General features: G+C 43.9%; 1 protein-coding gene across 1 annotated transcript in view; it reads left to right on the plus strand.

Annotated features, from left to right (window-relative positions):
* fmnl2a (formin-like 2a) overlaps nt 1-23,199 on the plus strand; it is a 56,236-nt gene that overhangs the window by 8,460 nt on the left and 24,577 nt on the right. Inside the window, 5 exon segments of the mRNA XM_071523024.1 lie at nt 10,125-10,176; nt 10,179-10,204; nt 15,878-15,958; nt 20,340-20,416; nt 23,051-23,134. Coding sequence (XP_071379125.1) covers nt 10,125-10,176; nt 10,179-10,204; nt 15,878-15,958; nt 20,340-20,416; nt 23,051-23,134 — 320 coding nt within the window.

The raw sequence follows: 23,199 nt of genomic DNA on the forward strand, positions 1-23,199 counted from the left end.
ACTTTGCTAGAGTTGAGCCCACAGCTGTGTCAGACGTGTTAGCACTGCTGCCAAGACTATTCCAGAGGCACTGATAGAGCAAAGAAGAACCCTAACCTGTTTTGACAGCTCTGGGCCAACAAGGTGTTCAGGCTGCTGCCTGCTACTGAATGAAATGCTAGAGTGTAATAATTTGATATCTCCAAACAACATTTAAGCTTGCCTGGGTGTTTTCCATATCGGCAAACCCAAACAGAAAGCAGGCCGCTACAGTTTAGGTTTCCTCAGTGTGTGCAGATGTTTAGGCCTGTTATTAGTGCGCATGTTTGACAGCAAGCCAGACCCTGTTAGTAAAGCATCTTTCCCACTTTAATAGTCTGAGTCTGTCATCATCTTATGCCTCAAATGGTATTCTGTTCAGTGATGATGCTTGTTTTGTAGTAAGCAAAGTAAGCAAATCGCTACATATCATTCAAGAATCGTTGAATGAATACCTCTTCACTTCCCATTCCCAGTCACTTAGAGGCCATGTCAGTGCCAAGACCTGTTTACTGCTGAAAAAGTACTGGTTAAATCATCCAGTGTGAGGAAAAAGCATTACTTTCATGTTGTATTGATGTTGTATTGTATTGTACTTACAGTATACTTACAATATAATACTTATAATATCCTAAGGCAAGTTTAGAACTTTTTGGGGTTATATTAACGGGCAGTCCTTTCATTTTGGCCTGATAAATTGGACGACTACGCAGAAACAATTCAAGTGACTAGGCTGGATTACATGCAGTATTATTTGCCACACATTATGTCCTGCTACATCAAAGGTTTTTGCTGTGAATGTATGGGCATGTATCTTGGGATGTTGTGGTAAATAGAATAGTCTTCAACTTCTTTATTGTGAGCTCCGAGATTCAGGCATCCCATGTGTGATAGGGTCATTTCCCATTCACCCTGCTGTCACCTATTGAAATGAACTGTTATGAATATATGAGTAATGAAACTTTTTCTGGTAGTGTTTTCTTGAAACGTTGTTTAATAGATTTCAAGTAAACCGATGATTTCATTTCCATAACCCACTACATTTAGGCTGCCCTTGAGCCATTGTTTATCTTTTAGATAAACAACTTTTCTGATTCATATTCTTTGTTCCCTGGAACTGGAACATGGACTCCACCTCAGTCCATGCACTTTCGCAACCCAACATCTGGCCTGGCTAGACCTCCTCTGTGTGCATGTATCACTTGTTTTATTTGGACAACTTCCTGCTGCTCCAACCCCACTCCACAACATGTCTGGTATTTGGATACATTTCAGCATTCAAGCCATCCTATATCAAGTCATTTTACCCTCGATTTTAACATACAATGTAACATCTATACCCAGATATAAAATGGCATGTGATTTATCAGCAGCCCAGAGACAGATGAGCTCTTGTTAGTGAATGTAAGGCTTCATGCAGTGGCAGATATGGCCTATTCACTATCTGTCTAAGGTTAGAATGAGGTTGCTCCTTTTCTATCCGGACACACTGATCACCACCAAGGCACAGCACTGGAATTTTGTTGGAATGTGATTGGGGGGGGGAAATGAGAGGCCGAGCTCAAACATTTGAACTCACCATTTGGTCTACAGGCATTCCACTGAACAGCTTCACAAACATAAACACTACTGTCTTGCCTGAGGAGGCTGCTGAGACGGGCCTGTGAGCCGGGGCAGGGGGTCCTGGGGATTACAAAGCTAATCTGAGGACAGACGAGGGACACCTGTGCCCCCGCAGAATGCCAAGGATTATGGAGACACGCTGCGCTAATGAGGGGAGGACAGCTCGGTTTGGATAGCGCATGCCTAGGGGCGGTCCTACTCCTAACTGCTTTCACCCTGATGGCTGCACTTGTGGCGCTTCCACTTCTTATTCCTATCCTTGCCCCCATGGACTTGAATAGGATCAAGAACTGGAATGCAGCCATGTAGATTAGTAGTGTGGGCCACAAATTGCAGCACATGCAAGGCGATAGTTATTGTCTGTCTTTTTATGGTGTTGTGCTCTCTTGGATCGCACATCGGTGCACCTGGAGAAGTGTTTTACAACTCGGAGACTATTGTAATATAACATAGCCTGCAGCACTAACCCCATTAGAACTGTGTAACCGCCTTAAAAACATAATGTCCCCTGTGACTGATGCAGTGAGCATTGTGTGAGAGAACAGCACATGATCTAGTCATTTCCGGAATATTGAGCAATTCGAAAAAGATTGTCATCAATACCTGATGCCGTCATGGGTTTTCTTGTTGTGGCATGTAGACCGGTGCCTGAAAACCCTGATTTGGAAAGACAAGGACACATTTTGAAGAACAAGAGATGAACAGTATCTTAGGTTGGAAAATTGCTTTGAATAATACAAACTGGCCTAGGCGTTCACAGCATACAACCGAAAGTGATTGGATTTGTTAGGGTCATTAGTTTGGCTTTACCTTCCTTCAGTTTCTGTCTATGCCTTGCTTACGAAAGCTGAGGTAACAGTGTTCTGCTGGTTGCGTTGGCGCTGATTGGGATCAAGTAATGCTGGATGTGCTGGCTAGCTCAGGAAACGATGAGGGAATAGAGTAATGCGAGAGGGCCAAGTCTTTCACAGAGCCCAGTCCAGCCCTTTCCCAGACTCTTCAGTGCCTTCGCTTCCGTCTGGTTGGCTGTCTGGATGTGCAACAGCTGAGCTGAAAAATCCAGCCCCCTCACTGAGGGCAATGAGAGGCACCGACTTTTGTCTTTGTCTTAAATAGAGTAAAGCAATAAGCTCTGACGTGACCCAGAGAAATTCACCATTGCATGCAGATTGTAGTGCTTTCAGGTCCTGGAGCAGTAGCAGGGTACATGGTAGAGAATGAAGAAAGAGGAGAGAGGGGGCGTGCCTCGCACTCATTGTAGCCCAGCACCCCAGGGACCTATCAATCCCTGCTCTGAAAGACATCTGAGAGGAGGTGGGCGGCAGAGAGGTGCTGCACTGCACACTTTCTTAGATTTCTCCGTCCTGTTGTTGTGTATAATAAGTACGTAGTAAGTAGTAGTTGGAAGAGGTTAACAAAGTGATGCATGGGCCTGTGAATGTGAGTTAATAAAGTGGACGTTTTAGATAAATCGTTGCCTTTGTGAAAGTTTGTCTTTTTTTTTTTTTTACCTTGGTAACATGGTTTTGAGCTACACTGATGTAACAAGATGCAACAGGTCTCCAAGTTAAGTTTTTTACTTTGCTCCCAGCCTCAGAAAATTAGAAGAACCAGCAAAACTTCAGCAGCACCCCAAAAAAATTTAAGAAGCATCAATTTATTTTATTGAAAAATGTGCAAATCTATATTTTTTACAATTTTATATTATGGGTATACTGGATATGTTGATATGGAAAACAGAAACATACATCAGTATTAATTACTTAAAGACAATCCCAAACAATGACATAAAATAAAATGCACCACTTTTACCATCAGCTGTTGACATGACTTCCATGCTTTTTCATCCCCTAAACATCACATCTCAGCAACTCTCCTATCATAGAAAAGCCAGACTTTCCTAGTTGTATGTAGCAGTTTGTTGGGTCGTTCATGTGCGTTCAAGTTGAAATTACAATATGTCCGACAGCACTTGAAGGCAGCGTTCCTCCCGAGTCAAATGTTAATTCGAAGCCAAGATGGTGAATATACATATCTTGTAAGAGGAAGTCTGGGGAAGAGGGTTTGATTTTACCCAATTAAAGAGCAGCTTTGAGGTTAACAAAGTCACACTGACGTTTGATTGGCTAAAACAGAACAGATCACATTGTTGTGATCTGTTCTGTTTTAGCCAATCAGATCACAACAAAGGGGTCTGAAAAAAACATGTATTTGTTGTGTGCTAGTCTGAGTTCAAATGTCTGAGTCACTGTGGGGCTCTTGTGAGTAATAATCAAAGCCAGACAAAGGTAGCGGTTCACTGGTGTATAATTATCATAGTTCTTTGCAGGGGATTACAGAACAGTCCAGTTGGGGTCTAATATAACACAGGCAGATTCCTGATGCAGTATTATGTGTCTATGTGTCTATTATGTGGTATGCAGCATGTGAAGCACGGTTTTCTAAAGGGAGGGAAGAACAGAAATCACAATATGCAGGCCATTAAGGTAATGAACATAATTAATGCAATTAATACAAAGGACTGTGTATCAATCACAATTAACACAGCCAGACAGGGCTTAAATAATGATTAATGAATATGCATACATTTCCCACACTATGTACACGCTGTTTGCTAGGAAGAAAGAAAAATGATCCAGTTGTCATCCAGGCAGCGTTAGAAACCAGCACCAGTTTTACACCTGCATGTAAAACTGAGCTCCTGTTCAGTAGTGTTTCTCATAGCTGGGGATAGGACTTTGGAGCAAGCTTGGATCATTAGAGATGCATACTTTGTGCATAGTTCAGTGAAATGTATAAAGGCCCGTTCTGCACTGCCTGGCCTGGCAACAATTCTCTGTGTATCATGATGGCTGCGCTTTATAGGCAAAATGCAGGCAAGCCAGCGGGGAGAAGCAGGGTTGTAGGCACAGACAAGACAGGACATCCCAGGGAATGCTTCTCAAGTGGCACCATGACAATTATTTGTAGGTGCAGCAATGCGCCCAAATTTAATTTCCCAGTCACACAATTTCAATTCTGTTTGCATTTTTGAGCTTGGCCTAAGCTAGTGAATTGTAGCAGAGGTTGTGATGTGAGTGGTTAGAAGTCGTTTTTTACTTTGAGGATAAAATTAGACTTTTAATGGACCTTGACGATGAAGAACTTTTCTGCTGCAACACATAGTGGTCAGTTAGGGTTACTGTATGCATGTAGAATATTTCATTTCTTAGACTCACCGTCAGGCATTGTAATTGATAGATCTCAAGGTTTTGTCAACTTGGCTTAGTCCTCGTCTTTTCCTCCTCATCACAACACCAAAATGAAGTAGGCCTATCATGTGGGCTATCTGTTTGCTTTTCTAGCCAGCTGTGCTGTGAAGGCCATTCCTCCAGAGACCTCCTGGAACGTGGTGGGTGGTTGGTGGGCTTCGAGCCAACCGTCTGTTTTTGCTCTTTTCATGAGTCATGTTGCCTAATGAGAGGCTAACTGGATGGACACATATAAATTCTAGCCGTATTCCTGGGCCTTCAGGCCCTAATATGAGTAAAGCGTTGAGGTTAAATTGATATCATTAGCAACTGTTAAAGATTTAAGCTGCTGGTCATGAGTTCTGCAGTCTATGGTGGTTATTATCCACAGTAATACATAGACAATAAATGTTTTAGGGATTCCATCTGTTTTATTTAGGTGTTGCCTCGCATACGTGCCGTGTGGGAATGGGATGGAGGATGTCCATCAGATCTCTGGTCATTAAATATGGAGCAGGTAATTTTCCCATAAGTCCTAATCCTCAGATGTCAATCGCCAATTCAGTATAGAGCCCAAGGACCTACAAAGACCAGACAGTATATGACCTTGGAATGAGCAGCAGTTAGAGATTGACTGCTAGGTACGCTACATGCTCAGCAGCCTTTGAGTATAGTATTGGACCCACTGCATAGCAATACTACATGTAGCCCATGACAGCTGCTTTTCGGATAATTGGATGTGACTGAGCTTACAAAATGCCAGTGAGCGTGGTGCTGTGTAAAAAATTCTTTGTGTTTCTATTTTGTTTCTGTTTCTAATTCAGCAAGGGCTTTTCTAAGTATAGCCTAGGAAGATACCTTGGGCAATACCCAGAAAGACCATGGGATGACACACACACTTGCTGCTGCAGTCTGCTGATTTATTTTATGCTGTAGTCAAAGCACTGTGATTTGCTCAGGTTTATTTTAAACTTCTCAACTAACTGAAAGCTTGACCCAGCCTCATTGGGCATGTACCGATAGGGATAATGCCCGTCTTTTGAAAAAGAATTACTGAAACCCAGTTAAATAACTAATATGGCTTTTAATCCAAAAAGCTAAAGGTTTATTAGTCATGCCTCTTAGGATATACTTTCTTGGGCTAGGTGTTTTTGTAATTCATTCTTACTGAGTTACTTCGGTAAGCAAATTTATTGCACACTAAAACCAAATTGGTAAGGTCTCTACATTAATTGGCTAGAAGGACACTTATTCAGGTGAAGTTAGATTTGTGAAAAATAGTTTTGAAGTTGCAATGATAATTAATAAATCTAGATGTGAATTTACTGTGGTTGCAGCACCTGACATTTTTGGACAGTGGAACACAATCTAAGTCTATTTGTTTATGTCAAACCTGTCATATTCCTGCTTACACTGTCATAGTAACACTGTAATTACTGTGGCATTTACTAATGAGTCAAACGAAGTGTGTGTGTATTAGTGAGGGTGGTCTGCCATGTTTTAGGTTGGATGCGGTCAGGTGTTGGTGAAAAGCTGCCTCCCTCCTCCTCAACAGCACCCCATTAATAACACCCACGCACACACACACACACACACACACACACACACACACACACACACACACAAAGAGAGAGAGCGAGAGAGGGAGCATGGCTGTAGACACAGGGTAACCCGACCCCAGCAAGCTGAGTGCCTGTCACAGTTCATTAGCATTGGGAGGACATGAAGGCTGGTAGAAGTGGTTCTTTGCTTTAGTTGGAGCCTCACCAGACAGGAAGCCCACAGAACTGTGCATCCACTCAACCAGCCAGCAACTCGGCAAGCCACCCAGCCACCCAGCCAGTCTGCAGGAGCACAGCACCTACGTCAGTGATGTTCCCACAAACCTGCTTGTCCCCAGGCCAGCAGGCCACCGAGCTCCAAACACAACAAGGCAGAGGCCTAGAAAGGACTTTCATTAATGATCCACCCTCCTTTAATTTGAGCCATCAAATTATCATATGAGCGTCCATATGATGTGAAGGGGTTTGCCTCTGTGCACTTTGTGCACTGTGTCTAATATGGTGAGACTGTTAGTGGTTTTCTGTCATTCATTGTGACCGGCAACTCGGGTGTCAAATTGTATTTTAATGTGTTTAGGGAAGGAAAGGGGGTACTAACGCTAGTCGTCTGGTTAGCGGCCAGACTGAGTCAATAGAGCCCTACCGACTCCCAATTCCCTGCAGTCAGCACAGCAGCAGTCAGTCTGACTCGCAGCATCTGCTGAATACTAATGCAATTTCCTGGTCTCTTCAGCGGGAGACTGGGAGTGCATGGCAGGCTACAACCAGGGGGCTTGTATCAAATAAAACATGCCTGTTACCGTTGTGCTTGATATTGATTTTGAGGCATCAACAGATATGAATACATACTGGAAAGCATCAAAATTGTATTCTTACATTGGGATCTCAAGTCTTTTTGCAGGTTTATTGGCATTCCTGTGGAGGAGATCAATTGAGTGTGGTCCGCCCCAATTTAGAAAAAGCAAATAGTGTCAACTAAGGACAGAATTTACTCTAGATCATGATGACATTTTCTTTCAGTCAGCATAGAGGGGTTTTGAACAACATATTGTTTTTAACCAGGATTGAATTTGAAGTCCAGAAAGTGTTATTTGTATTGAGAAATTTGTACCCATGAACCCCGCTACTACTGCTGTTATTCAGATCATATCTTATTTGTGTGTACCTGTGTTTGTGTATCTTTACATTGGCCCTCCTCGTTCCTCTGTGGGTAAGATACAGTAGATGACACTTCGTTCCCCTGGTACCTACAGTATACCAGCCCTCCCTGTTCCGAAGCACCTCTCTGTACATTGATTTTACCTAAGACTAAAATGGATCATTGTATATAGATCAATAGCGTAACCATAGTATAATATATGGTTGGAAAAAATGGATAGTGTCTCAGGCCTAATACCTTGTGCCAGTGGCAGCACAAGTCCCCCCCAACACACACACACACACACACACACACGTACACACACTCCTTAAACCACGGACACGAGGTGGGGATTAGGCTATTCGCTCCATCTCTGACTCTATCCCGGTATCACTCGCTCATGGATATAGACCCGATCCCAGGATATTCCTCATCCATCTTCCTCTCACTCTCCCCGCACACATTGCTGGAAAATCCAGTGGAGGAGAAGCGGCGGCTCAGCGCTGAGCACACTCTGATAGATGATCCAGTCCACTGAATGAGAGGGGAAAAATAACCCCTAGCCGAGTGCTGCATAAAGGACCACATTTTCCCTTTTGCCTTCCTTAAGCAGTGGAAAACATTCTCACAACACCATTTGTACCCTCTGTTTAATTGAAGGCTGTCCAAAGTCAGAAGAGCCTGACCAACAAACCTTTCACCAACAAGCACAAATAAATTGCCAAACTTGCCAATAAACAACTCTGATGTTTGTAGGCTTCACTTTTTGAACTGATAGCTTTTTACCAGTGTAGGCTGTTGTTAATGACAGGAGCAGTCAGTTATACTAGCTTCCTATTTTTTTATTTGAATTCTTTTTGGCTGTGGATTTTTTTTTTTTTTGGTCTCTGTTTTCAGATGAGAAGTGTTTACCTCGGATGGCTAACTGATCCCTGCCTGCAAAACAGCCTACCTCTTGCTGGGTCACATGTTTTTTTTGCTGACATATTGGCATGTCCTGCGCTCTACATAGGTGGTGCGATTAAGCACTGGTTAATTGTTTCAAGCTTTTCTAATGCACACAAGGGTGGGGTGTAGCATGCATACGGAGTGAGGGCCAAATTTTAGACAAGTACAGGGGTGTTACATGAAGCAGATGTTGATAAAAGCAAACACGGAGAATGGAAGAAGAAAAGGAATAGTGTAATCCTTTTTTTGGACGATGAGGAGCTTATTTTTACGCATGTAGAATTTTAACCAACACATGGGTCTGATTGGATTTGTCCCGCACAACACACACACGCTTCTCTGGAAATCACTCTCTGAACATTATAACAAAGGGATATTTTGTTCACCCTGCGCAGAAGAAATCAAGTCAATGAAGAGTAATGAAAAAGTATGAAAAATTAAGTTTGAAAAATCGATGTTGAGAAGTATAGTATATTGCTGGCAAACATACAGAACATCCTTCTTTAGTTTACAAGAGGCTCAAACACTTTCTTTTTCACCCTCACTTGCTTACTTACTCTCTCAGTTGCCCTCTGTACAGTGCCTTGGGATGTCTGGGCAATTGCTTGGTGTTGAGTGACTGCTGAATACATTTGATGCCAGTTAGTATGACAGGGTCAAGCTCCTTCCCCAGGTTCTCGGCTTCAAAGCGGTGGCTCAGACAACAGGGCTTAGATGTTTCTCCTTTTTGCTCCAGTGTCACACTCGTTAAGGAGGGACCTGCTCTCCCCAGCCGCTCACTTCCCAGCCATGTTGCACGACATCACTGCATACTAATCAGCAAGGCAGATATTTTGGGGATTTTTTATAGTTTTTCTGTCATGGATTATGTTTTTTTCAGTCTGTCACACAGTTGGTAACTGCATAGTATCAAATGGCAAAGATTTAGGTAAGCTGTTTAACCACAAGCGGTTTGGGTTGGCGGTAGCCTTGATATTAAAGAAGTGAGCTTGTGACCGCAAGGTTGTGGGTTTGAATCCTGGACTGCCTGGGAAAATCTTGCCAGGGAAAGTGAATGAGGAGTACTGTTGAGACTGTGGTTGTACTGGGCAGCTCCCAGTCAGGTCTGTTGGTACTTAAAAAGTCGGAAAAAGTCTTAAAATAAATGATTGAAATTTAAGGTCTTAAATTAAAACGTCTTAAGTGCAGTTATTAATGATGGGCTTCTTTGTGCATGTTTCCTAACAGCTTGTTTGGCAGCTTTGTTTCTTTATTTAGGTTTTTAAATTGGTTTTCAATTCCAGGTAGCATTAAAAAGGTCTTAAAATTCTTATATTTGGCTTTGTTAAACCTGTAGATACCCTGCCAGTGTGAATGGGTGAGTGAAGCAGGGTGTCACTGAAAAAGAGGATAAATGCTCAGTCCTATTTTTCCCTAAATAAACAAAGATTAAAGAAACATGCATCATACCCTAATGATGGACAATTCCCTCATATCCCTTTCCCTTCTGTCTGTTGAGCTTCATTGTTTTTAGTTAATGTAGGTTGTTGGTGTTTCTGGACTAATTTGACTGATGACATTTCATTATCAACATCCAATTAACTTTGACCTTTTCCTCTCTTTCAGAACTCGATGAACCTTCCTCCAGACAAAGCTCGACTATTGCGGCAGTATGACAATAGAAGTGGGAACTCATTTGCGATCAGGTGGGCACCAACTCTTGCATTTTCAGTCATAATGTACTCTTATATGATATTATCTGGTGTAGCCGCTGTAGAAGTGCCATTTATTGTACTGTTGCTGCACAATTACCAGACTCCCAAGAGCAATTGTTTGAAAAAATCCTACAGTATTAATGAGTGATCTAAACCAAATGTGTGGCCAGTCTCTGAGGGTTATTCTACTCATCAACCATCCAATCAGCCTATCCTTCACAGTTTAATAAAGTAAACACAAGCACTGTAAGTGTAGTGTTGCTGTCAGTGTGTGACTTTCGGATTACATCTGGATCCATTACCTTGGATCTGGATGGCGATCCAAAATTGGCAAACAGGATGTTTGGATCCCATTTGCCAATCATTCTGTTCTCAGAAGGGGTGAAACACGTTAGTGAATTTAAAAAAGATAGTTTACCAAAAACCATGGAGCAGATCTAAGTTATCCTCACATTGCCATCAAATGCTAAACTAGGTATGGCTAGCGTTTTTCTATTTTTTACATTGCTGCTTCAAAACCCATCATAATCCACCTCAACAAATACAGAAATGCATAATAGAGGAGCCCTCCATGGAAAAATAGTCAATATTAGCGTTGCACGTCATTCATTTTCACGTTATATTAAAATGGTGCAGTACCTGAAATCCCTTATTTTGGCCGAAAAATGATATCACGCTTGAGAAGACAATATGCAGTGTCTCAAAGAATCTTTAACACCAGAGAAGGTCCGTCCCACTGTGCGTTGTGATCCCGGCACCCATGCTCCATTGCCCTGCCTTTATCCAGTAAGTAAGTCTTTCCCGGGCCTGAGGATCTGACCCGGCTTCGCTGGTCAAGTGGGTTAAGTGGCACAGCAGGGAGCACACATCAGTTGGCCAGTTAAAACGCTGAGTCTGTCATTGGCGTTGTTGCTGCGTGTGGAAAATAACAGAGTGTGCATGTTGTGCGGCGAGCTGCAGTCTGAGTGCTCCACTCAGACCTCGACCTACGTGCCAGTGTGTTTTTCTGCCTCCCTGAGCAGAGGGGAAGACTGAGAGAAGATCAAGACCACCAGCCACTCAGTCCTTATTGATAGCCACCGACCCTGAAGAGAACGGTGCCGGAGAGAACCCACCATGCTATTTGCTAGCAGTTGAGGATCCTCTTTCAGTTTGGAGTGGAGTTTATGTTCCTATTTCACACATGAAGTGAAAGTAGTTGGTCTTCTATTCATTGTCAATGAAGCAACTCCAAAAAATGTTGCTCGGTGATTTCACGGACAAGAATCTTGGCTCCCCTTTCTCTAAGGGAGTGAGGCTTGTCCATTCATACAAGTGTAGACTAAAATGTTTAGAGCTGTAGGAATACCCGATGTGAATTCTGGTCAAGGGTGGATTTCCACTATAATCTTCTTGCCCACATAGATCAGCCTCATCCAACCCCAAAATGAACTGAGTGTAGGTGTAAAGTTTGTTATCTATACCGTACTGTAAATCCTCTAGTGGTTGCCCCAAGTCCCAAGACTGTTTACGGCATAAGACAGTATAAGACAGTCAACATCATCATATTGCTAAATTAGGTCTCTAATGTAACATATTCTTTAGATTTTTCTTTTCATGTTTTCCCAACAAGCCAACCCCATGACAGCGCAGGCAGCTCCGAGAGTAAAATGTTTTCTGTGTCATAGCTACAGTGAATCTCTTTATGTAACCATGGCAACAGTGATGAAGGGAGGGAGAGAAGCAGAGATGACAGGTACATCCCCTTTTGAAAAACAGGCCCTGCAAACGCCGCCAGAGGTTGAAATATTAAATGTTTTTAGGGCAATTATGAGCATCTATGAAATATGGAGGATGCTCTTGATGTGAAAAAGCCGGTAAAGTACAAAGGAAGGGATATGATGAATTCGTCAGTGTCAAATCCTACGACTTATTTTTCGCAATCCGATGACTTTGTTTCCTGCTGACAAATTGGTTTATCTGAGTTCTTACACAGATTGATCTACTTGTCTTGTCTTGCTGGGATAGTGTCAAGCACTCAAATGATGTCTCTATACAACAAACAGCAGCCTTGTCCTCTATGAGACATTGTAGTAGAATTTCCACAGCTTTTAGTTTATAAAATACAATCTATACCTCTTTGAACTACCTGCCTCTTTGAACTACGATCTGTCTATCTGTGATGCTCCACCTGTCCTTATAACTTCGCAGCAGAAGAGCAGGGTTGGGAACTTAAGGCTTCACATGCAGGACTCCTCTCCTCTCCTCTCCTCTCCTCTCCTCTCCTCTCCTCTCCTCTCTTCTCCTCAGGAGGTTACATAAGCCCAAACTCCTGGCACAGTACCAGATTAACCCTCATGACCCTTCCTTCTCCCTAAACTCCTTGGCCCCTGCTGTGGTGCTCTTCGGGTGTAGAGAGGGCAGTCTACCTCGCATCTCAGATTTAATCCAGATCAGCTCCCCCAGACTGATTTTATAGCTGCCATAGAGCATATAGGAATTTATACGTGCTCCTATAAATCACGTGTGTACTTTACAATACAGTCCTGTCTCATGTATTTATGGTCTGTTTCCATACTTCCCATTCTTTCGTTACATGCAGCAGGCTACATACTTCTCTCCTGTTTTTTTCATATAGACTGCCAAATCTTCTACCTCAATTATTTGCCAGCAAAACACTCAAACAAGACTGTCCTGTCTGTCTGCCCACTGGGTCCATGTTACTGTCATGAGAGCCAGCTCTCTTTCCTGACACCACTGTCGTCTTTCCTGTTTTTGTGAGAGCGGCACTCAGTGATGTGATGCGGCAGTGATAGATGTGATGTTGCTGATAATGCAGCGTAGCCCAGAGCAATTAAGTCAGTCTCAGTAACCATATACATGCAGCAGCTGGCTAGCCATAACAAGTCAAGTCAAGTTTATTTAGATAGCCCTTAATCACAAGCATGTCTCAAAGGGCTTTACATATATCATATACATGTCATATACTACATCACTATATACTATATACCATGCTACATATACAGTGCATCATATGCATATACTACATGAGCCACTGTGCTGCCCTAAACTAACTGACGATTGTTAATTTGTTAGTTAGCTTATATAAGAAAAACCCTCATCAGAAAAAACATCTGTTGGCGATGTACCTTGCATTTCTGGGCCCACTTTGTTGTTTGGTGGCGTATCTATCTTATTCCTGCAGATAAGTGGTCAAATATAGAGGACATGACTTTTCCAGCACAGCTACAATGGATTTTTTTTAAATTTCTTTTGGCATTTTTGCCTTTATTTGAAAGTCTATAGTGAAGAAAGACATGAGAAATTAGGGAGAGAGAGAGAGAGAAGGGGATAATATGCGACAAGGGTCCCAGGCTGGATTCAAACTCAGAATATCGCGGTTACATGATATGCACCTCAGTCCACTGAGCCATCAGGACGCCCCAGCTACAATGGATTTTAACAGCAGAAAATGTTGGTGTCAGACTGTCCCACTGCATCAAAGAGCAAGGCCTTCTTTTTCAACTCACCTTTTTGCACCAACGTTCAACAATCATTCAGGGAGAAATCCATCGCAGAAGAGGCAGAAAGACCAATTTCTTCCTCTAGAGTAGCCTCAGCCACAAGATGTTGTGTTTTGAGAGAATGGCGCTTACTCACCGTCCACTGCTGTAACTACTGCCTTCTTCTCACCTGCACATATGAATGCAACAAGTTCACGCCTCTTCTCTGGGGGTTATTGGAAGGCATTCTGGGAAAAGTAGCAAATCACTGACTGAAGTATAACTAGACGAAGCAGGTTGAGGGAAAGTGGGTACAACAAAAAAGTAAAATTCCACTTTATAGGTGCTCAGGTGGAAGGGTGGGTGGTGTGGATGATTGGAGTGAGTGAAACTACGTTGACTTTAAGAACTCCACCTGTTAACACCAAAGTGCCGTGTTAGCACAGCTTTGTTGTAACTAAGAGAATTACTAAACAAAATATTGAATTAATGTGTTGACTAACCCTAACCCAAGCTACTTCCTGGTATGTGACTGTACTGTACACCAACCTAGATGTGGCTCATGCTTGTGTGACTTCTGCCATACTCCCTGGTGTATGAGTACACACTGTATTTCCCTTATACTGGGCTCTTTGGGCTCTGCTTGGCCTATAGGAGCGCATACCGTAATTCCCTGAAGCACTGTGCATTGCAAAAAGCATAAACTATGAACAAGGGTGCAAACTTTCCAGTGAACGAACCAACAAACACATACCCAGACTCTTATAGAGCTACTCCTAAGCACCTAATAACTCCTGGAATGCACTGAACATCACAGGTTGATGATATATAACGGTGTATCTGAGGGTGAAATTTTCCTTTAAGGCCAGTCAGTTGTCCTAGCTAGTTGCCTAAACAAGGATACATCTTCACTCTCTCTGCGTACAGTGGACAGAGAACAGTTTCTTTAAACGGCATGCTTTTCTTTCCCACGCTCCGTGATGCAGTAAATCCCTCTATAGCGTGTTACATCATTGACCAGAACCAGCGATGCTGCTGCGGTGTGATGCTGGCTTCCCGCTCACTCAACCTGATCCAAATACTGTTTCCCGCTTACCATGATGAGCCAAAGCCGGCACTAATCTCTCGTATTTATATTTAGAGCACAATGATGGGGGATTTGACCTAAAACCTGTTTGCTTGTTTGCTTAAGGCACCCAGCCTGCCTCCTGACTGAGCTTAGGACATGTATGCGCACCCACACACACAGACACACACACACACACACACACACACACACACGCACACGCACATGCTTGGTCACAATCCCCAAGGCAAGCCATGCATTATAGCACATTAAAACTATAACGATAGTCATTACCAGGAAGGCAGTTTATGACCTCCTCGCACAGACTGACCTTAATAGCCACAGTTTCTTTGCTAAGTGGCATTGAGTGTGATCAGGACCTGCAATTGTCCATATATCATAATATAAATATCAAAATGAGAGCCGTTCTACTGCCACACCTACTGCCACTGATCCTGGAATGGGTCCAGAAGTGAACCTGGGGCAGCGAACCAAAGTTACCCCACATACTACAGGAGAATCTCTAGGAAACACTGGCCCGATGATAATTCAGCAGCAAGACAATCTTATTTGCCTTTGTGTGCCGAGTGGCGGTTCATTAAACCCGAGGTCCTTGCATGCAGAGGACCGACCTGTCGTCGTCATGGCCGCATACAAAGGCTGGTCACGTCCGCTAAACCGGGCCCTCGCTGTTCTTCACACTTACCGCCTCTTACGGTGGAGTATATAACCTGGAGTTCACATCGATTGGAGGATGACTCACTGTGACTGTTATTTACTCAAGGCCCATTCAGTTTTTAATCTGATGGCTTCGGTGTCAACAGCAGCTTATACTGGAGATGTGCTCAGACTAGTGAGAGAGTTCATAACTTGATTATACTTGAGTTCAGGAATACAAGTTAATACAAAACGTTGAGAGATGAGACAAGATAAATGTATAAAATATAAACATTGTACTGCTTTTTCATTGATAACTGATGGTCTACTTGCCACAAAATACAGTACAAGTTTTCTAATGTTTCTCTCTTGCTCTCTACTGTTTTCCCTCTCTCTCATTCTCTCCCTTCACTCTTCTCTTCTCATCCTCTTTTCCTCTCTCTTCTGTTTTTTCCATAGGAGCGATTCCAAGTGAAAAACCCCCCTCACACGTACATCCAGAAGCTGAGGAGTTATCTGGACCCAGCAGTCACAAGAAAGGTGAGAGTCCCCGCTAACATGCTATCCTGTTCCACTGCCTCAACTCTTCCTTCCCCTCCGACCCTCTATCTCCAGTCCAGGATATCCCCACAGCTGAGGAAAGACGGCACTGTGGCCCTGGGAAAAGCAGGGCTGCTGGAGGAGATAACTTGGCAACGGCTATCTTTAGTCACAAAACGTGAGATAACAAGCAGCAGCACCTTTATCTGAAAGGCCCGGGTTCAAGCCCTCCTGACAGCAAGCCTCTGCCCTGCTGAAGTGTCCTTGAGCAAGACACTGAATCCCCACCTGACCCACGGTGGCTGCTCTGTAGCTGAACCTGACCTCTGACCTCTGACCTCCCTGGAAAGCCAAGAGAATGAGAGAGAGAATGTGTCTTTCAGGAATCAGTAGATTATCACAAGAAAAACTATGGCTCGGCAATAAGTCAATATTAGCATTTATCGTCTTTTAATAGAATCATATTGTGATGAAATGATGATATTGAGATATTGTGATACAGAATTTGGTTGTCTAAATGAATGATAAGCAAACGCTAATTAAAATCTCTCACAGAATGAAATATTTTCGAGAATGCTATTGGAGTTCGGTTTAATATGACACTTGATATTATCATCAATTAGTTCAGTACGATGAACATCGATTTGTTTATTTAACATGTGATTTGCATACATATGTAGATATCGCTATATGTTTATGTTTAGATCATTCTTTATGATTATCATGATATTCATTTTGTAGAAACCCAAACTTAGTTGAGAAACCCAAACTTGGCTGAAGACAAAGGTAGGTTTCGTATGGCAGACAGTCAGCAGGCTATGAGCTCGTAAGAGAGAGAGAGAGAGAGAGAGAGAGAGACAGACAGACAGAGAGAGACAGACAGACAGACAGACAGACAGATCAATTTTGCTACCTGAGCAGAGGCTAACTATCTCTAGCTGCAGTGAGATTACCTTGCAACATGACAGAAGCTAACTGGAGTTATCACAAGTGTCGTGGCTAAATGATAAAATCATCTTATGTAATCCAGCAGCAGCTCGGGGTGGGAAGAGCGGAGCAGCCAGCTCTGGCCGGTTCTCCGGCTGCTTGGAAGAGAACGAAAGGGAGTAAGGGGAGGGGCTCCGCACAGCCAAGTATCAGCCAGCCTCAGGCTTTGGCAAAATGAAGGCTTTTTGGATGAGTTAGAAAGGGATGGTGGGGGGAGTGCCTGGAGATAGACCCATCTCTGTGATAAACAAATTAAGCAAGAGACTCTGCCAGAATAACAGCAAATCGCTCTGGATAATTCAATTTACACCGACTGGAATTAAAGTTTTACAACGACGTCACGACAAGCCAGCTAGAGCAGCGTGAACAGAGCAGACCGGCCATGATGACTGTGACAGAAATGGAACAACACGGGCACACAGAGGCACACACACACTCACTCATACACACATACATATGCACGCACACACACACACACACACACACACACACACACAAACTTACACATAAATACACACGCATACTTATCTTCTCTAGACCTGTATGGCAGCTTCGGTTTGATAGTTGAGTGAATTCATTTTCAGTATTCTTGAAGTGAATTCTTCTTCTCATCTGATTTAAAAAAAAAAAAAAAAAAAAAAAGGCCAGAAAATGTGTCATACATCTTGTGTAGTGATACGGTTCATATTTTGACATGCCGCAGACCTGCATTATTAATGTCCAGCCATAGGGCTGATATCATTATAGTCCTATATGGTTTCTAATGCCTAACATGACTGAGGGATTACACTCTTCTCTGACACAGGATTTGGTAAAGGAGGAAGCTGAGTGATGCTTGAATGAGGCTTGTGAATGGAAAGGTGCCGGTATGAACCTCCAGAATCCCCCTAGTTGGGGGAAAGTTAACTGTTAATGCTCTTCCCTCACTCAACAACTACTGTTGAAGTGCCTCTGAGCAAGGCACCAAACCCCCAACTTCTCCAATGGAGCTGCTCAGTGGCTAGTATAGATAGTATAGATTGGGATATTTTGTGCTGGGTGTACTGGGTCTATAAATGTACAGTATGTGTCTGTGTGTGTATTTGGGAGGTATTTGGTTGTTTGGGATGTGATGAAAGGGGGGATCAGTTCCACATTGAGAAGTTGGTGACCAGGTTAAAACGTCCCTGGGTGTAAACACTCAACGCGGTCATGGCTGAAGGATTTAGGCCAAACCAGACGTTTGAGAGGCCAACATTCAGATTCTTTGTTTGTCTGAGTCTTTTTTTTTTATTATTGAATTCATCTGTAGCCGCATGACTGTCTGATCGTAGGTTCACAGGTTCGATTTTAAACTGCTAGCCCATGTTTATTTTTATGTTTTTCATGTTTAGGCCTGTGGGTCAAGACCCATGAGATTTTGGGAAAAAGGCCTACAAGGAACTTGAATAATGGGGAGTCTTGCTCCCACGGTCCAGCAACAGTCATGTGTTCATAGCCTGGATCAAACACTTGCGGGAGACGGCGAAGCTCGAAAGGGAGCGACTGAGGGAGAGAGAAAAGTGAGAAGGGCAAAGCAGAGGGAAGAAAGGAAGAGGGATAGAGGGAGAGGGAATAAGCAATTGAATAGTGACACGAGGAGAAGGGTAAAGAAAGGGTAGAGGGTGATATTTGGGAGAAAGAGATGGACGGAGAGAGACATAAAAAAGCAGGAGAGAGAGAGAAAGAAAGAGTTATGGGCTTCTTTCTACATTCCTGCTCCAACCCCCTTTTCTTCAGACTCAAACAATTGCCACTTTGTGCCGCTGTGAGAGAGCTGGAGGTCATTGCCTCTGCTTTCCATAGGCAGGCTCCGGTGCATTCCTCTGGGCAGCTCCCAGCCAATCGGCAGCCAAGGAGGAAGAGCTCCATTCCAACAAGTCCCCAAGAATGTATCAGCCATTGATTTGTTTCCAGGATGACCCCTCCTGAGCTCACACTCCCCAAATCCTTCTCCCCTTCTTTTTTTATTTATTCTCCCCACTGTACGCATTCTCTCTCTCCTTTCTTACATCCATTCTCCTCTTACTTTCCTTCCCTTTTCGCCGCCTGCTCCCCCCCTCCACCTACCCCTTTCTCCTCTTTCTCTCTTCCCTTCCTTTCGTCCTCTCTTCACCCTGTCTGCTGTCTCTCTTCCTGCTCTCTACAGCTCTGTGCTGCAGCTGGTAGTACTTAGTGTGGAGTGTGGGGCGTTAGGCGGGAGAGAGGAAGGGATGGAAGGAGGGAGGGAGCGAGGGGGAGCCTGCCTCTGGGAGCCTGCGCAGTACCCCTAAATATGCTCTGCTTTCCACACAAACACACAAAGGGCTCCTCCCTAATAAAAACACTCTGTTTCTCATCTCCTCATGTGCCAAACACACACCGCCCTAGCCCAAAGACACAGAGAGAGGGACAGAGAGAGAGAGATAGGGAAAGGGAGAGAGAGACCCTGGCTATGGGAACATTTCTGTTCTGTGTGGATGTTAATAACAGGTTAACATGGGGCTGAGCTCTGTTTCCTCCCTGATACAAACATCATGGAAAGTGCACAGGCCCTCCAACTCTGGATGGATACTGGAAGTCCTCTTCTCTTCTCTTCTCTTCTCTTCTCTTCTCTTCTCTTCTCCTCTGATGCAATGATTTCACTCTCTCTCATCAGGGAGGTTCCCCCCGTCACAGCGAGGCTGTGTGATCATCACTGGCCGGGGCTGTCATTCACTTTGCTTGTTTTGTTCCTCCAGTTGCGTAACAGCCTGAAGAGGCTTTTGTTTTTGGTATTGCAGATCCCCTCCTGTCAGAGGATGAAAGCAGCGAGGAACCCCCTCATGCTCTCTGTTCTGTTGTTTTCTGTTATATTCACTGGCGGCTTGTACCTTCATGCATGTCACTCACACACCTCTCTCTTGTAGTTGTAGCCACAGTAACCGGGCCAAGAATGTGTGTGTCTGAGACACACTGGTAGGGTATGACAAGGAACCAATCAGGTTACTTGATTTTATCAGGCTGTTACCAGCAGGAATTACTGCTAAATAAAGAACCAACTTGAGCAAACAAGATAACATGAACCATTCCATATTTGCAGTCTCTGTTGAGTCAGCTTGCCTTTTCTTTTAGCTTGTTGAATGGTTATTGGCAAGTAAAATGCCTGTTAAAAGTCTTCTGAGAATAACCCAAACCCAACTTTGATTTTTAATCAATGCACCGCTTGCCTGCTTTTCATTTGAATGTCATCGTGGTTAGGACTATGCCTGTTTGTCTGACCTTTCTGTCAAAAAAGGTTTTCTTTCCTCCCTGAGCCAGTGTACTAGAGCCAGCCCAAACATCCCTGCGCTACCTCTTATGATTTACAATCCTAGTGGTACGATGACATATTAACTCCTCTGTCTTTCCTCCCCAGAAATTCAGACGGAGAGTCCAGGAGTCCACCCAAGTCCTGAGAGAACTGGAAATTTCATTACGGACCAATCATATAGGGTGAGTCATTGTAGCATTGTGTGAAGGTTGTGTTGAGAGTGTCCCAGGCCGGGGTGGTATTAGATTGAGGGGGGAAAGTCTGGCATTCCAGACACCGGGAGACGCAGACGTTTACACTAACCACCGCCAACCACCACCATCCCCCTTTCACCTTGGCGCTCTGGCCTAATATTACACAGAAAGCCATGTGGTCTTCGAGAAAGGATGAATGTATTGATTGTTTGCAGCGGCCGACACAGGAACAGGCATTGGTAGAAAAAAATACCTCTGCTGTGTAACTTTTATAAATATTCAATGTGGTTTCAGTGTACGAGATATGACTTAGAGATGTTACTAAAACAGCTTCATGATTTCCCATCAGATGACAAAACACTGGACTATTCATCAGTAATTCTAGGTATTCCAGGATGGCAAGCTCCAGCCTGCCACAGCTGATATCGATTCAGTGCTGTACAGTCACCCTCCAGGAAAGATCAATATCTCAATGAACGTCGCACGTCGTCTCATCCTTTTGTCTTGCTCTAGTGCATAATTTCTCTTTGCGTGATTAGGGCCCCAGATAGTGAAGGACTTTGATGGATGGCTCAGCATCAGTAATGAGGCCAGTGGTGCATTCTGGGAGCTGTAGGCAGGATTTATAGGGAGGAATCAGGATGAGGGCGAGCGGCTGGGAGGGACGGAGGCTGGTCATCTCAGAGGTGGGCGGTGACAGGAGGCCTGGAGACCCTGTGAGGGACAGGAAGACGCAGAACATCCGCTGGCCACGGGCTGTTATGACAGCAGAGATGCAGAGATACTTTAGAAGGTTGCGTAACAGTCACAAGATCTCTAATACACACACACACACACACACACACACACACACACACACACACACACACACACACACACACACACACACACAGTCTATCTCAACTGCCATCTCTCTCTCTCTCTCTGTCTCTCTTTTTTCCTCCCTCACAGACACAAAATATACTCCCATTCCCTCTGTTTTGCTCACTCACACACAAATGCACAAATTTTCTCATGTCGTCTCTCACACTCCGCTTCTACACACCGTTTACACACTTATCTGATTCTGCACTTCATCAAACCAAAACAAACCACAACCACAGCCAAAGGCGTGTCCGTCTGGCAGAGCAGTCGAGGCATTGTTTACAAGGATTAACTCGGCCCTAGTTTTAGCGACCTTATGTTGCTAAACTAGATTACATAAATAATCTACCTAATCTAGATTAGACAATGAAGCATTATCATAATGGGAGGGAGGGGGGGGGGGGATTGAGATACGAAGGGAGAGACGGGTGGGGGATGGGGAGGGAGCAAGATGTCACCCGCTCAGACAGTAAATAATCACTCATTCTTTTCAGAGGTGAAACAGAGAAATCTATCTGTCATGTAGGCTGCATATAATAGGCAGATTGTCCCTTTACTGGTCCTGCTGATTCTAACCCTCGCTCCCCGACTGCTTGCTCCTCGCATGTTGCTGAGCGGTCAACAACATGTGGTGAATGGGAGGATTGTTAGTTAGTGTCCTGTGGTAATGATTACCATGTGGCCCTGCTGGGTCACACCTCCAAACCCTTTAAACACACGACAGCCCCACCAGGAACCGCTTTACTGGACGCTCTACTTACTCTAGCATACTTCCATGTAGTTACACCACAGGGGAGCTACTAAAGGAGCAGCTAGTGGATTTTTAGGGGAGTTTAGCCTACATCCTCGTTAGCCATTTACTACACAGTACCACTCAAGGCCTGCCTGTGTGCCATTATGTTTATGCTTTGCAAATTTCTCTAATCACGTAGCAATCGCGGCCCGTCGAAGCAACTGGGGCTCCCGCAAATAGACGCAACACCGTCACTGATGCAATTAAATAAAGATGTTCTGTGAATTAGCCCACACTGCTCATAAATATGGAGAGTGGAGGGAGAGCGGTGCATGCTGGGGGTCGTTGTAACGTTGCTTTGAAAAGCTTGGCTTTTCCGTGCAGAATAAAAAATGAAAGCATGGTGAGTGCTGAATGGGTGGCCCAGTTCAGTGCCTGTACAGAAGGTGAGAATGGGCTTTTGATCATTCTGGGGGCTTGTCCTTACCCCAGCTAGAAACTCTGTGTGTGTGTTTGTGTTAGAGAGAGAGAAAGAGAGAAAGTGAGAGAGAGAGAGGAGAGAGACTGAATAATGGTAATGAGATTCTGTGTGTGTGTATGTGTGTGTGTGTGCCTGCACACATTTGTTTGTGCATTTGCCTAGGCTTTTGCAAACCTGTGCATGTGTGATATGTTTGCTGCAGTGAGCCAGGAAGCTTTGAAGTCCCTGAAACAGGTCATTACAATTCTTTTTGGCGAAAGGGGGGAAAATCGAAGGAGACAGGGTGAATAATCTAAAAACATCAGTCTACCAAGGTCAGGGGTGGTCAGATCACACATAGTGTGTTTTAAAAAAAGACAACAAATCGCCACATTGTACTGTATACCATACAAATAACCATCATAACACCAAATGATAGAATTTCAAAAGATTGCCTAGCTGTTATGGCCCGTTTGACCACATGGTTTTACAAGAGGTTTTAAGCTGACAAACTGTGGATATACATTGTTGTTGAACTCAAACTGATTTCTCTTTCTCCCCTCAGGTGGGTGAGGGAATTCTTAAACGAAGAGAACAAAGGCCTGGACGTGCTGGTGGAGTATCTTTCTTTTGCACAGTACGCCGTCACGTAAGTCACTACCAGCCCTTTCACTCTATACCACCATGGTCTATATGCAGCGCAGACAACGGACA

Source organism: Centroberyx affinis, unplaced genomic scaffold (genome assembly GCF_046629955.1).
Source record: "Centroberyx affinis isolate AG114_WGS23_722 - 3 ecotype Tasmania unplaced genomic scaffold, CSIRO-AGI_Caff_v1 ptg001058l_1, whole genome shotgun sequence".
NCBI classification, from domain to species: Eukaryota; Metazoa; Chordata; class Actinopteri; order Beryciformes; family Berycidae; genus Centroberyx; species Centroberyx affinis.